General features: G+C 47.8%; 1 protein-coding gene and 1 non-coding gene across 2 annotated transcripts in view; both read right to left on the bottom strand.

Moving 5' to 3' along the window:
- Positions 1–12,408, bottom strand: part of OLFM2 (olfactomedin 2) — a 75,744-nt gene extending 63,336 nt beyond the window's left edge. The window contains exon 1 of the mRNA XM_055430854.2: positions 12,278–12,408. Coding sequence (XP_055286829.1) covers positions 12,278–12,346 — 69 coding nt within the window. The 5' untranslated portion in view covers positions 12,347–12,408. The remainder of the gene's footprint in view (positions 1–12,277) is intronic.
- TRNAD-GUC (transfer RNA aspartic acid (anticodon GUC)) lies at positions 10,694–10,766 on the bottom strand. The gene has a single exon. It is a non-coding gene; the product is annotated as a tRNA-Asp (tRNA).
- Positions 12,409–13,601: the final 1,193 nt, after the last annotated feature.

Below are 13,601 nucleotides of genomic sequence, written 5' to 3'. Positions count from 1 at the left end.
ACCAGAGAAGACCAATGATATATAAATTATACCTCAAAAAACTGTTTAAAAGGGGGACCATCCCTAAACTTTCCCTGAAAGCTCCCTCCCCCAAGGAACCCTGTACTGACATGAGAATGAGTTCTTCCTTAATTTTTTTTTTTTTTGCAGCATGTGGGGTCTTAGTTCCCCGACCAGGAATTGAACCCACAACCCCTGCAGTAGAAGCATGGAGTCTTACACTGGGCCACCAAGGAAGTCCCTTCCTTAAATTCTACATCCTAGATTTCTTGCTTGCCCTACCCTGGTCCTGGCCCAGATGTACCCACAGTTAGAAACTATCGATTATGCCCCTCTTGTGTTCTTTCTCTGTCCCTACTCCTCCATTCATATTATCACCAATGCCAGCTGAAATTGATGTAGCAATATCTCCAGAAAGTGTCCCTTTTTCACTGTCACCATCACCACTCTAAACATCATGTTAGGGAGTGCTATAGATTGAATGTCAGTATCCCCCTACTCCTTCCAAATTCACATGTTGAAGGCTAACCTTCAATGTGATAGTGTCTAGAGGTGAAGTGTTTGGGAGGTGACTAGGTCCTGAGGGTGGAGCCCTCATGTACAGGATTAGTGCCTTTATACAGAGACCCCAGACCCCAGAGAGCTCCCTCTCCCTTCCACCGTGAGGACACAGTGAGACGACACCGAGAAACTGGTCCTCACCAGACACCAAACCTACCAGCACTTTCACTTTGATCCAGGACTTCCCCAGCTCCAGAACTGAAATAGACTTCTGTTGTTTATAAGCCACCTAGTCTATGTTATTCTATTACAGCAACCTGAACACACCAGGAGCCATGAGAATAAATCTTTGAAAATTATCAGGAGAAAAAAAAGTTTGTAACAGTCAGAAACAGTAATAATAATTGCTAAGGTTTATTGAGTACTTATCATGAGAAGGCAATGGCATCCCACTCCAGTACTCTTGCCTGTAAAATCCCATGAACAGAGAAGCCTGGTAGGCTGCAGTCCATGGGGTGGCTAAGAGTCAGACACGACTGAGTGACTTCACTTTCACTTTTCACTTCCATGCATTGGAGAAGGAAATGACAACCCACTCCAGTGTTCTTGCCTGGAGAATCCCAGGGATGGGGCAGCCTGGTGGGCTGCCATCTATGGGGTCGCAGAGTCAGACACAACTGAAGCGACTTAGCAGCAGCAGCAGCAGCATGAGCTTTCCTTGGAAGGAAAGCTATGACAAACCTAGACAGTGTATTAAAAAGCAGAGACATTATTTTGCCAACAAAGTTTCATATAGTCAAAGCTATGGTTTTTCCAGTAGTCATGTACATATGTGAGAGTTGGATCATAAAGGAGGCTGAGCACTGAAGAACTGATGCTTTCAAACTGTGGTGCTGGATAAGACTTGTGAGAGTCCTTTGGACAGCAAGGAGATCAAATCACTTGATCCTAAAGGAAATCAGCTCTGGATATTCATTGGAAGGACTGATGCTGAACCTCCAGTACTTTGGCCACCTGATGTGAATAGCCAACTCATTGGAAAAGACTCTGATTCTGGGGAAGATTGAAGGCAAAAGGAGATGGGGACAGAAGAGGCTAAGATGGTTAGAGAGCATCACCAACCAGTGGACATGAGTTTGAGCAAACTCAGGGAGATAGTGAAGGACAGGGAAGCCTGTCCTTGCTGCAGTCCATGGGGTTGCAAAGAGCTGGACACAACTTAGCAACTGCACAACAACAACAAATGGGCTTGGCCCCATTTGTAGCGATGCACACATAACTCATTTGCCCTCAGAATGCCAATATGGAGTAGATAGGGTTACAATTCCAATGTTTAAAATGAGGAAACAGTGGCACAGAGATGCTAAGAAATTTTTCCAAGATCCCCTGGAAGCTAGCCCAGACTCTGGAGCCTGTTCCTGGGTCATTCGGCCCTATTCAAAGGGGAAAGAATAAATGTTGATCTGTACTTCACATCATATACAAAAATCAATTCCAGGTAGATTTTACATCTAAATGTAAGAGGTAAACAATGAGTATTTTAAGTAAATATAGAAGAATATCTTCATTACTGTGGGGTGGGCAAAGATTTCTAAAACAAGGACACTAACAAGCATTAACCTTGAAGGGAAAACATTATTATTTAAACTACGTTCAGGGACTTCCCTGGTTAGTCCAGTGGCTAAGAATTATCCTTCCAAAGCATGGGATGTGGGTTTGATCCTTAGTCAAGGAACTAAGATCCCACATGCTGTGGGGCAACTAAGCCTGCAAGCTGCAACTAGAGAAGCAGCACAACGAAGAAGACCCAACCCAGCACAGCCAAAAATAATTAAATTTCATTTGTTAAAAAAAAAAAAGACATACCATAGTAAAAAATAAACTACATTCAAATTAAATTCTATTTATCAAAGACATTAAGAGAATGAAAAGACAAGCCACATAGCAGGAGAAGATACTGGCAACAAAGAACCGATATCCTAATTTTAATTTATATGAGAAACAGAAATACAGATACAAAATTTGGATGTATCCAAAACACATATTCTTACAAATTAATAAGAAAAAGGCAGACAGCCTAATAGCAAAATAGGTAAAAGACTTGAAAAGGCATTTCACAAAAGGGAATACTCAAGTGGCCAATAAACATGTGAAAAGGTATTTAAATATTATTAGTCATCATGAAATGTAAATTAAACCCAAAATGTGATACCACTATACACCGATCAGAATGTCAAACGTGAAACAGAAAGACGACACCAAGTGTTGGCAGTGATGCAGAGCAACTGGAATGCTCAGAGACTGCTAGTGGGACAGTGAATTGGTAAACTCTTTGAAGAGTCTTTGAAACTTTCAAAGACTATTTGTCACTTACCTCCTCAAGTTCAATATAATCCTCCCCTGTGTATGCGTTCAGTTACTAAGTCATATCCGACTCTTTGTGATCCCAGGGACTGTAGACCACCAGGCTCTTCTGTCCATGGGATTCTCCAGGCAAAAATACTGGAGTAGGTTGCCGTCTCCTATTCCAGGGGATCTTACTGATCCAGGGATCAAACTTGTGTCTCCTGCATCTCCTGTATTGGCAGGCAGCTTCTTTACCACTGAGCCACCTGGGAAGCCCACATTTGTCCCCTCTGACTCAGCAGTCCTTCTCCTAGGTATATATCCTTGAATCTCACTATTTGTGGGTTCCAAGTTGTCAAACTCACCTACTCACTACAATTTATTTGAAACCCCAAAATCAATCCTCCTGGAGCTTTTGTGGTGATCCATGGACGTTCACAGGATAGCAAAAATATTGAGTCACTGACACGCAGCTTCCCAATGGAGATCCAGTGCAGCCTTGCTGTGGGCCTCTTGTTTCAGTTCTCATAACTGCAAACAACTTCCTTTCTCACAGTCTACGTGATGCTGAAATTTTCATATTCTGGTGCATTTTATTGGTCATCTCGCTGTTTTAAGGGACCACGCGCACAGTGCTAAGTTCTGTCTAGTGTTCTAGGCAAAAGAAGGTTGTAAAGTGTCTTCTAGAGAAAACAGGACTCATTGATAAGCTTTGCTCAAGAGTGTCTTTGGGGGACTCAGTTGGTGGTCCAGTGGTTAAGAATCTGCCTTGCAGTGCAAGGGATGCAGGTTCGAGCCCTGGCTAGGGGAACTAAGATCCCATATGCTGAGGAGTAACTAAGCCTGAGTGCTGCAACTACCAAGCCTGCATGCTCTGCAGCCTGTGCGCCACAACTGGAGAGTCCCCATGCCACAACTACTGAGCCTTAGAGACACAACTAGAGAAAGTCCATGCACCGCAAGGAAACATCCCACATGACACAAGATCCTGCGAGCCACAGCTAAGGCCTGATGGAACCAAATAAATTAATTTAACTAAGTTTTTTAAAAAGAAGGTCTTTGGCCATGAGTTTGATGCCGATGAATCAGCGACATAACTAAATAAAGCATTTTTAAACACAAACATTCATAAAAGGAGTTTGCATATTGTTTGGTAAACAAAAATGTGACCAGAGCCTTGCAGGTATCTAATGCCATGACGACTCAGTATTCACAGCATTCAGTCTTCACTGATTCTTTATAGAACATAATCACTTCGAAAAAAGAGAATCTACCAACCCGATGGATGTGAGTTTGGGTGAACTCCGGGAGTTGGTGATGGACAAGGAGGCCTGGCATGCTGTGATTCATGGGGTTGCAAAGAGTCGGACACGACTGAACTGAACTGAACTGTACATACACACCCAAAAGAAATGCAAACAAGCATCACTAAAGGCAAGCTACAGAGCGTTTATTTAAGAACGTTTGTGTCAGCCATAAACTTCACCAACCCAAATGCCGAGAAACAGTAGAATGGATAGATACACCACAGTCGATATATTCACACAATGGAACACCACAAAGCAACAGAAACAAGCAATCTACCACAAAACAGTATTATGGAGGAATCTGACAAGTATTATGCTGAGCAAAAGAAACTAGGCACCAAAAACCATATATTCAGTGACTTCATTAAGTTGAAAAGCAGGTCACACCAGTGCACAGTGGATACTCTAGGTGAATGCGGAATGTGAAAGTGCAGACGGGAACCAGAGAGGCATCAGGGGGCTCCAGATTCTCACAAAGTTCTGTTTCTCAACCCGGTACTGGCCACATTCTGTCACTTTAAGACAATTTCTAAAGAGCGCTGTTATGATTTGCATACCTCTTTGTAGATATGTTTTATGTCAAGAAGGAAGTTCACTCAAAAATATGAACTAAGGTACCAAGCATAAAGAGGTTTCCCAGGTGGCTCAGTGGTAAAGAATCTGCCTGCCAATGCAGGAGAGCCGGGTTCAATCCCTAATCTGGGAAGATCCCCTGGAGAAAGAAAAGACAAACCTTTCCAGTATTCTTGCCTGGGGAATCCCACGGACAGAGGAGCCTGGCAGGCTACAGTCCAGAGTCCTAAAAGAGTTGATCACGACTTAGCAACTTAACAACAACAACCGAGTATAAAATGTAGGTGTCATTTCTGTTTGATGTGCAGCAGGTAAAAATGCTGGAATGTCCAGTAGAAAAGCTGGAAAACATAAACCAAGCAAAACTCGGTGTCCTTTTCAAGAAGCCAAGTGGCCTCTGTCAAAAGGACCATGTTGGCTCCCATATTTCATTCACACGGAGGAAAGGCATGAATTTCTGTCCACATGTACACAGCTTTGCATCCCTCAGAACACACATGGTGTTAATCTTCAGCCTGTGCCTGCCTTGAGGTTTTCTTTTTGCTTGGTTACAGCAAGTGTTTAGAAATGGTGTTGAAACATTTTCTCCCTGGAATTCTGTCTTGCCATCTCTGCTTTCCTGCCTGGTTCCGAATTCCAAGAGGAGACTCTAAAGGAGACAGCAGGCCTGGCTGAGGACTCTGGACACTATACAATGAGAGGTACATTCCCTCGGCCCCCTAAATATTGGTCCTGCTCTACCCATGGCTGCCACCAACTTGCCTCCAGTTTTGTTAGCTCTTATAATAATAATTCTGTTTTCATACCTTTACTCTCCCTATGCCGGCCTGTCTTCCAAGTTACAACCAGAGGATCTCTGCCTCTTACAAATCCAACCATGTCTCATTCCTGGCTTTAAAACCTTGTATTTAAACAACAAAAAAGCAGACATCTCAATTTTGAAAATGGACAAAGGTCTTGACTAGACATTTCTCCAAAGAAGATAGACAGATGGCAAACAAACACATGAAAAGATGCTCAACATCACTAGCTCTTCTTTTTCCAACATCACTTAATGAAACGCAAATTGAGGCCACAATGAAGAATCGCCTCACATACCTTAAAATGAGAGCCCAGGAGCCACAACTATTGAGCTGGTGTGGATGCCCGAGTGCCCTAGAGCCCGTGTTCTGCAACAAGAGAAGCCACTGCAATGAGAAGCCTGCACATCACAACTCAGAGTAGCCCCTGTGCATCGCAACTATATAAAAGCCCACCAGCAACAAAGACCCAGCACAGCCAAAAATAAATAAATCAGTTAAAAATAAATAAAATTTATTTTTTTTAAATAGTAACATGTATTTTTATTTTTTTTTAAGAGTAAGCCAGCACTGAGAACCTACTGGATTTCCCAGAAGCAACACAAGTCAGCTTCTCCGCACACACTTCATGGAACCTATTCTGACTCCTCTCTGCTCCTTCTGGTTTCTCCTTGATTTGTGGCTGAGCTCTGAATGGATGAGGGCTTCCCTGGTGGCTCAGATGGTAAAGAATCTGCCTGCAATGCAGGGGACCTGGGTTTGGTCCGGGGATCAGGAAGATCCCCTGGAGAAGGGAATGGTTACCCATTCTAGTATTCTTGCCTGGGAAACCCCAGAGATAGAGCTACAGTCCACGGGGTCGCAAAGAGTCGAACACAACTGAGCAACTAACACTCTGAATGGATGGGGTTGTGAGACAGACCAAGCTTCTGGTCTGGAAGTGAAGATAAGTCAATGCTCTCAGACATGAGTTCCTGGAAAAATGCGAACAAAGTCTCCTGCCCCTGCCACAATGCTCTTCTCTCCAACACAGCCAGGCTCAACTTGCAAGAAGTTAAATCTTCATCTCACTCCTTGAGAGCTCAAACAGTCACCCAGCCTCGGTGTCTGGTATAAGGCTCAAAACACAGAAGACTCACAATGGATACTTTCTAAAGGAATACATGAATGAATGAATAAATGAAAACAGCCAGTCACTGCTTCCCAGGCACTGGCCACCAAATTCTGGGGACACAGAGTCATTGCTAACACCAGCTGCTGAGATCATGAGAAATCTACACACGTCCATGTGGTCAACCTGTATGGACACAGAATCACTGTGCCTATACACCCATAGGTGTGAATATGGCACACGTGTGTCCCGGTGCCCAGTTTGACCAATGCCAAGTACATGGCTCCTAAACATACACACATATGTGCATGGACACTATAGACATACTACTATTGGGGCAGGGTTAGAGTGAAGTGAGTCATACAAAAGCAGAGCTTGATCCTGCCTTTATTTAAAATTTTGTTATTTTGTTCATCATGGATTATTTTTTTGCATTGATGTTGATTTTCTTAAAATATTGCATACAAATATTTATCTTGGGGGCTTCCCAGGTATCCCAGTGGTTAAGAATCTGCCTTACAATGCAAGGGACACTGGTTTGATCCCTTGTCCAAGATCCCACATGCCACAGAGCAACTAAGTCCAAGCACCACAACTACTGAGCCTGTGTTCGGGTGCCCTTTAGCCACAACTACTGAGCCCACAGGCTTCAATTACTGAAGCCCGAGCCCTCTGGAGCCTGTGCTCTGCAACAAGAGAAGCCAACACAATGAGAAGCCCAAGCACCCCAATGAAGAGTAAACCCCCTCTGGCCTCAGCTAGAGAGCCTGCGTGCAGCAGTGAAGACCCATCACAGCCAAAAAATAAAAATAAATCTTTTTTTAAAAAACATTGGTTTCTGAAGCTATTGGCACCTCCTTCAATTCTGTACCCAAAGCGAGCGCCTCACCTGTCTCACACCCTGGCCAGGACTCTGATTGACACACAGCCGGCAAGGGCATCTGCCTGCACATCCTCACAAGAGTCAACGGGACACACACAGTCTCTGCGCAGACCTTATTCTACCACTAGATGTCGCCCCAGCTCCTTCAGCTTGAGCTCAGCAGCAACCCCTTAGGAAGAAAACGTCCAATTCACTTAATTATCTGGGAGTCCTCGAGATTTCCTTTTACTTCCCTCCACCCGAAACATTTACATTTTCTAATGGAGCCCTGGGGGAACAGCATCTTAATCCTAAATAGTGGTGCCCTGGAGTGCTGGAATTTTTAGGCACAGATGAAGATGGGTTTTCCTACTGCCTGCGATCCAGGAGACAAGGTTGATTTGAAATGGGTATGGGATAGCCCAAGGGGAGGGTTGTTCCCCTGACCTTCCCCTGGCACAAGAGTCCCACTGTTTGAGAAAGAAAGAGACTCTGTCGGGGGAGGAGGAGGAGGGACTGATCCATTCATTCGACAGATATTTTTTGAGATCCTACTGCATGCATGTAAACACTGATAAAACAGATCATCGGACCCGATAAGTTGCCCCTCTAGGGGGAGAGAAACAATAATTTGTTGTTTTGTTGTTGTTTGGTCTCTAAGTCATGGCCGACTCTTTTGTGACCTCATGAACTGTAGCCTACAGGCGTCTCTGCCTAGAACACTGGAGTGGGTTGCCATTTCCTTCTCCAGGGGATCCTCCCAACCCAGGGACTGAACCCATGTCTTCTGCATGGCAGGCAGATTCTTTACCATGGAGCCACCTAGAAAGCCCAATAAGTGAATAAACAAATCCTGAAAATGCAGTGACAAACGCTATCAAGAAAAACAGCACAGAGTCAGAGCTCTCAGAGGAGGTAATATTTAAGCAGAAGGGGAGGGAGGAAGTTGAGTAGCTACCTAGGAGAACAGTGTCCCAGGCAGAGGGAATGACACGTGCAAAGGCCCTGAGGCATGCAGTATAAACTGAGCTATTCCTCCTGTCCCATCCTGTGAGGACCCCAGGAAAGAGAGGACCCCAAAGTCACACAGTACCAGAGATGTAGCTAGATCTTTTTTTATTTTTTTGACTGCTGAGTCTTCATTCCTTTGCTCGGGCTTTCTCTAGTTGCTATGAGTGGGGACTACTCTCTGGTTTCAGTGCAACGACTTCTCATTATAGTGGCTTCTCTTGTTGCAGAGCAGAGGTTCTAGGGCACGCAGGCTCAGTAACTGAGGTGCACTGAGGCTTAGTAGCCCTCCATGGCAAGTGGTATCTTCCCAGACCAGGGATTGAACCGGTGTCCCCTGCATTGGCAGGTACATTCTTAACTACTAGAATACCTGGGAAGCCCCAATGTAGCTAGATCTGAAAGGGGACTTCCCAGTGGTCAGGAAGGGAGCATCTTTCCGACAGTAAGATGGTCAGCCTTGAAGCTATCAAGCTCTGTGATAGCTCCAGACCCTGGATGGATGGACAACTCCTCTGACATGTGTTACTATCCTGTCCTCAGGGTAAAATCCAAGCTCCCATCCATAGCCCACAAGTTTCCACTTGGTCTGGTCCTTCTTGACTTCCCTGGCCTCATCTTCCCCTCGACTTTTCCTTCCCTCACTCCTCTCTAGCCACACCAGCCTTCTTGCTGCTCCTCAAACACTCCAAGCTTGTTCCTACCTCAGGGCCTTTGCACTTGCTGATCCTGCTTTGAAAGCTTTCCCCCTGGACACAGAAGGCATCTCTCTTATCTCCTCAGAGAGCCTCAAATACCACCTCCTTAGAGACACCGTCTCTATCACACCTGCTAAAACAGCTCCCCACCCTACCCACCACCATCATTCTTTAACCTCCTTTGTTGTTTAGTCACTAAGTGGTATCTGACACTTTTGTGACCCCATGGACTGTAGCCCGTCAGGCTCCACTGTCCATGGGATTTTCCAGGCAAGAATACTGGAGTGGGTTGCCATTTCCTTCTCCAGGATATCTTCCCCACCCAGGGATAGAACCTGCATCTCCTGCTTGGCAGGTGGATTCTTTACCACTAAGCCACAAGGGAAGCCCTTAACCTCCCTGACCCTGTTTAATTATTCTTCATGCCACTTGCACTGTATTATATGTTGATTTAGTTGTTCACACTGTATTATATACTTATTCAGTTTTTGTCTGTCTCTCCTACTACAAGGTCAACCCCAGGAGGGCAGGGACTTGATGACTTGGTTCAAGGCTGTATCTCCATTGCTTCATCGTATCTGTTGATTAAATGGACAAATGCATGATTTCCAGAAAGGAGCCTTGGTGGAGCCCAGGGCCCATCAATGACGGAGGAGGAGGTTCTGGGAAACAATGGAGGAGACTCAGACGGGACAGAGTGTCCATTTTCCAGACCTCTCTCTTCCCTGGGGCGCTAGGCTGGGTGGGCAAGCTGGGACACCCAACACAGTAGCGCCCACTGTAGTTAAGCGGTAGGACCCGACCAGCATCACCCCAACTGATTACCCCAGCTAAGTTCCGCCCCATCCACCATTTAGCCCCGCCTCCACGGGCTCAGTTTAGTCCCGCCCCCAAACAGCCTCATTTAGCTCCTCCCCCATGAATCTTCATGTGAGCCCCGCCCCCAAGCATCTCCCACCCTGCTCTGGGGTCACCCAACAGCACCTTTCACTGCACTCTCCCGCACCCCTAGACAATCTTGGCCACAGGACAGGAAATCTAGAGTTTCCTAAAGGTTAGCAGGGGTGGGGGAAGAGTCCCCAGATGGTGGTTCCAAGGATCCTTCCTGGAAACGCAATTCAACTTCCCTCCTGGTGCGTTTTTACCCACCACTCTCTTGAGTGTACGCATTTTTTGGTTTTTTGTCTCTCACTCAGCTGACTTTCTTTACTTCTCTGGGATTCATGTGTTAGTCGAGCACCTATACTGTGCAGCCTGATGCCTGGCACCAAGCACACTCCCCACCCCAGTCAGTACTCGGATACTGTGATGGGAAACCAAATTGAGGGAGGGGACCTCCTGAGGTCTTCTTTGGCCTGGAAATCCTTCTACCTCGAGTCTGATCTCCATTCTTCCCAACGTCCTCAGACTCCCAGAGTGGGCACAAGGGTCTGATTTCTTTCTTCTCTTTTTTTTTTTGCCACATTGCGCATCTCGTGGGATCTTAGTTCCCTGACCAGGGATTGAACCTGGGCCCTCAGTAGTGACAGTACAGAGTCCTAACCGCTAGACTGTCAGGGAGGTCCCTTTTTCTTCCCTTGACCACAAAAAAGAAGGTACCAGGACTGTTCTTCCTCTGAGTTTCTACCTAGAAACCCTTCTAGTGTCTATGCAGGCACTGTCCACACCCATGGAGTCGATTATTTAATAAGACAGTAAATGTGTGGGTTCAGGAGTCTTGGTTCAGTCCTAGCTCTACCACACCCTAGCTGTCTGACTTAAGCAAGTGATCTAACTTTCCAGTGCCTTGGTTTCCGCATCTGTAAAATGAAGGTAACATGAGCACCCATTAATTACTGATTAAATGCCTTAGTTCATTCTGTGTGCTTGAAACAGGGCCCAGCACATAATAAGCATTTAATAAGTGTTAGCTGTTATCATAATTATTATTTTATTATTTTGGATTCCGGCTTCCTTCTGAGCTTCTAAAGAGAACTTAGGGGGCTCCCACCCCCAATATGGAGGAGAAAAGAGGTTTCCCAATAGCATTAGAAAGCTGGGACCACCCCTCATTTTGCAAAGCCTGCTCAAGAGGTGAGGTAGCGTGGAGAGGGAGACACGCTTCTGTGAAAGCATGGAGTGTGCAGTGCACACACACACACATGGATATACACATTTGCACACACAGTCCTTGCCCCACACACCCCCTTTTAGAATGACTTGGGCACAGAATGACACAGTTACCCAAAGCTCCCACACAGCCACACACCTGGTCACACACGTCTTGTACAACGCCCAGGCAGATGGACAGAGTCATGGGGACACTGACACTCACGGTCCTTTACACACGGTCACAGCTGCCCAAATACCACTGGGATTAACACAGACCTCACTTGCTGTCACTCTGCCAGTCACACACAGATACACAACTCCGGGTCGCACTCACAAGCCTCGCACTGTCACAACAGCCCTTCAAGTCACAGCTTCCAGCTGTGACACTCAGACTCTGCCTCACGTACACACACCCTCTCCCAATCCCGCCCCAACTCACGCACAGCCGGCCCCACACCTGCACAGCCACACACACAAACTCTCAGTCACACCCAACCCTGACACAAAGGCACCCGCGTTTACCCAGCACCCCTCCAGCACCTCACACACATCCCCATCAGTCACACACATGTGAGTCCCAGCCCCTGCCCACACTGGGGGTGCTGGCGAGAAGTGGGGGGCTGTGATGGGGGGAGTGAAGGACAAGTAATGCCCAAACCCCCCTGAAGTCCCCTCTCACAACCCCACTAAGCTCGAGCGAGATGGCGGGTGTGGGCTCCGGGTCACCGAGAGGTTGAGAACCCCGAAGCTGGAGTCAGGTGGTCCCCCCAATCTAGGATGCTTTGAAGCTGAATTTAAAGCTTCCCTTCTTATTCCCAAAGCCAGGGTGGACGGCCCAACCCCTCCCCCCCTGCGACCCCCCTTCCCTCCCCGCCCCGGGGGGGAGGCCATGGAGCCCCCAGTCCCGTTTCTGCGCGAGAACCTGAGCCCCCTCCCCTCCAGGAGCCCTCCGCGACCGCACCTGCCCGCCGGGCCCCTACCTGTCCGGCGAGGCCTGAACACAGTAGCAGCAGCAGCAGCGGCGGCGGCGGGACCGCGAGCGGCCACATGACGTGCCCCCGGCCCGGCGTCGCGTCCCCCGCCCGCCCTAGCGGCGCCTCGGCCCGGGGACCGCCAGCAGGCGCGACCCCGCCCGCCCGCCGGCCAGGGCGACCCTCCGCCGCCTCCCCCGCCTCGCCGGCGGCTGGGATCCCGCCCCGCCCCCGCCCCCCGCGCTCGCTCGGAGTCTTTGTTGCGGGCTCCGCCCCCCCGCCCAACCCCCAGCTCGTTTTCGGGAGCGGATCTGGCTGGGTCTGGGGGTGGGGAAGACGGGGAAGGAGGATGGAAGGAAGAAGGGGAGGGTAGCTGGGGACGCGACCCAGAACCCCAAGGCCATGGGGGGCGCGGTGGTCTTGGAGAAGGGGTGGGGGAGGGAGGTTCCATCACGTGGTTGTCAATTTCCCCCTCCCTGGACATTTCCTAGGTTGTCAGTGAGGGGTGGGAGGGGGATCAAGGGACGGAGTAGTAGGAGGAAGGCCTGGTATCAAAGAAGAGACATTGAGAGGTCATGTTTAAAGAAGTCAGGAGTGAACAGAGAAACTGAGGCAGAGTCTGTGAAACTCTTCTTTGCAGGAAGGGGCCACGACCATGACATGGGGGGCGAGGGGTGGGGTGGAAGAAGGAGACAAAAAGGAAGACAGATACAGCGGGCTGGAGATCGTTAGACTAGGCCGAAAGGGGTGACCAGCTGGTAGGCACCTTGTTTTCACCTCCTCCCCTTCTCCAGGGGTCCTCGGGCTCAGCCTCCCTTCCCCCACCACACCTGGGGCAATCTCTCCCCCTCATTTCAGTGGCCCAAGACTGGAGACTAGAATCCTAAGAAAATCAGCATTAAGGCCACCTCCACACGAAGCTATTTGCAGATGAAGAGCGTCCTTGTCTTGCCTCCATCCTTTCTCTGCCTCCCCGCTCATCGGCTTCCCCAATCATCTTCTCTCTCCAAAGTCCCTCTATGGCTTTTTTTTGGGGGGAGGGGTAGTAAGGGAGCAGGCCAGTCAGGTTATAGAGGAATCGATCATAAATATTGGGAATGGGGAAGCATGGAATTTTGCTGATCCTACTGTGTGGGACAGATAACATGTTATGGATGTTTTTGTCAAAGCAAGGAGAAAGAGCTTGTTATATGATAAGACCTGGGTTCCACCCTGGTCTGTCCCTTCTTGGCCATGCAATGCCAGGCAAAGAGCTTTCCTTCTCTTGGGAGAACTGTTTCCTCTTTGTGACTCAAGCATAAAGAGAGCACCTAGCCAGTGCTCAATTCCCAGA

The sequence above is a fragment of the Moschus berezovskii genome, chromosome 8 (genome assembly GCF_049115385.1).
Source record: "Moschus berezovskii isolate FMDL1 chromosome 8, NW_MosBer_1.0, whole genome shotgun sequence".
In the NCBI taxonomy this organism is placed as follows: Eukaryota; Metazoa; Chordata; class Mammalia; order Artiodactyla; family Moschidae; genus Moschus; species Moschus berezovskii.
This window is presented reverse-complemented; position numbering and strand designations above follow the sequence as displayed.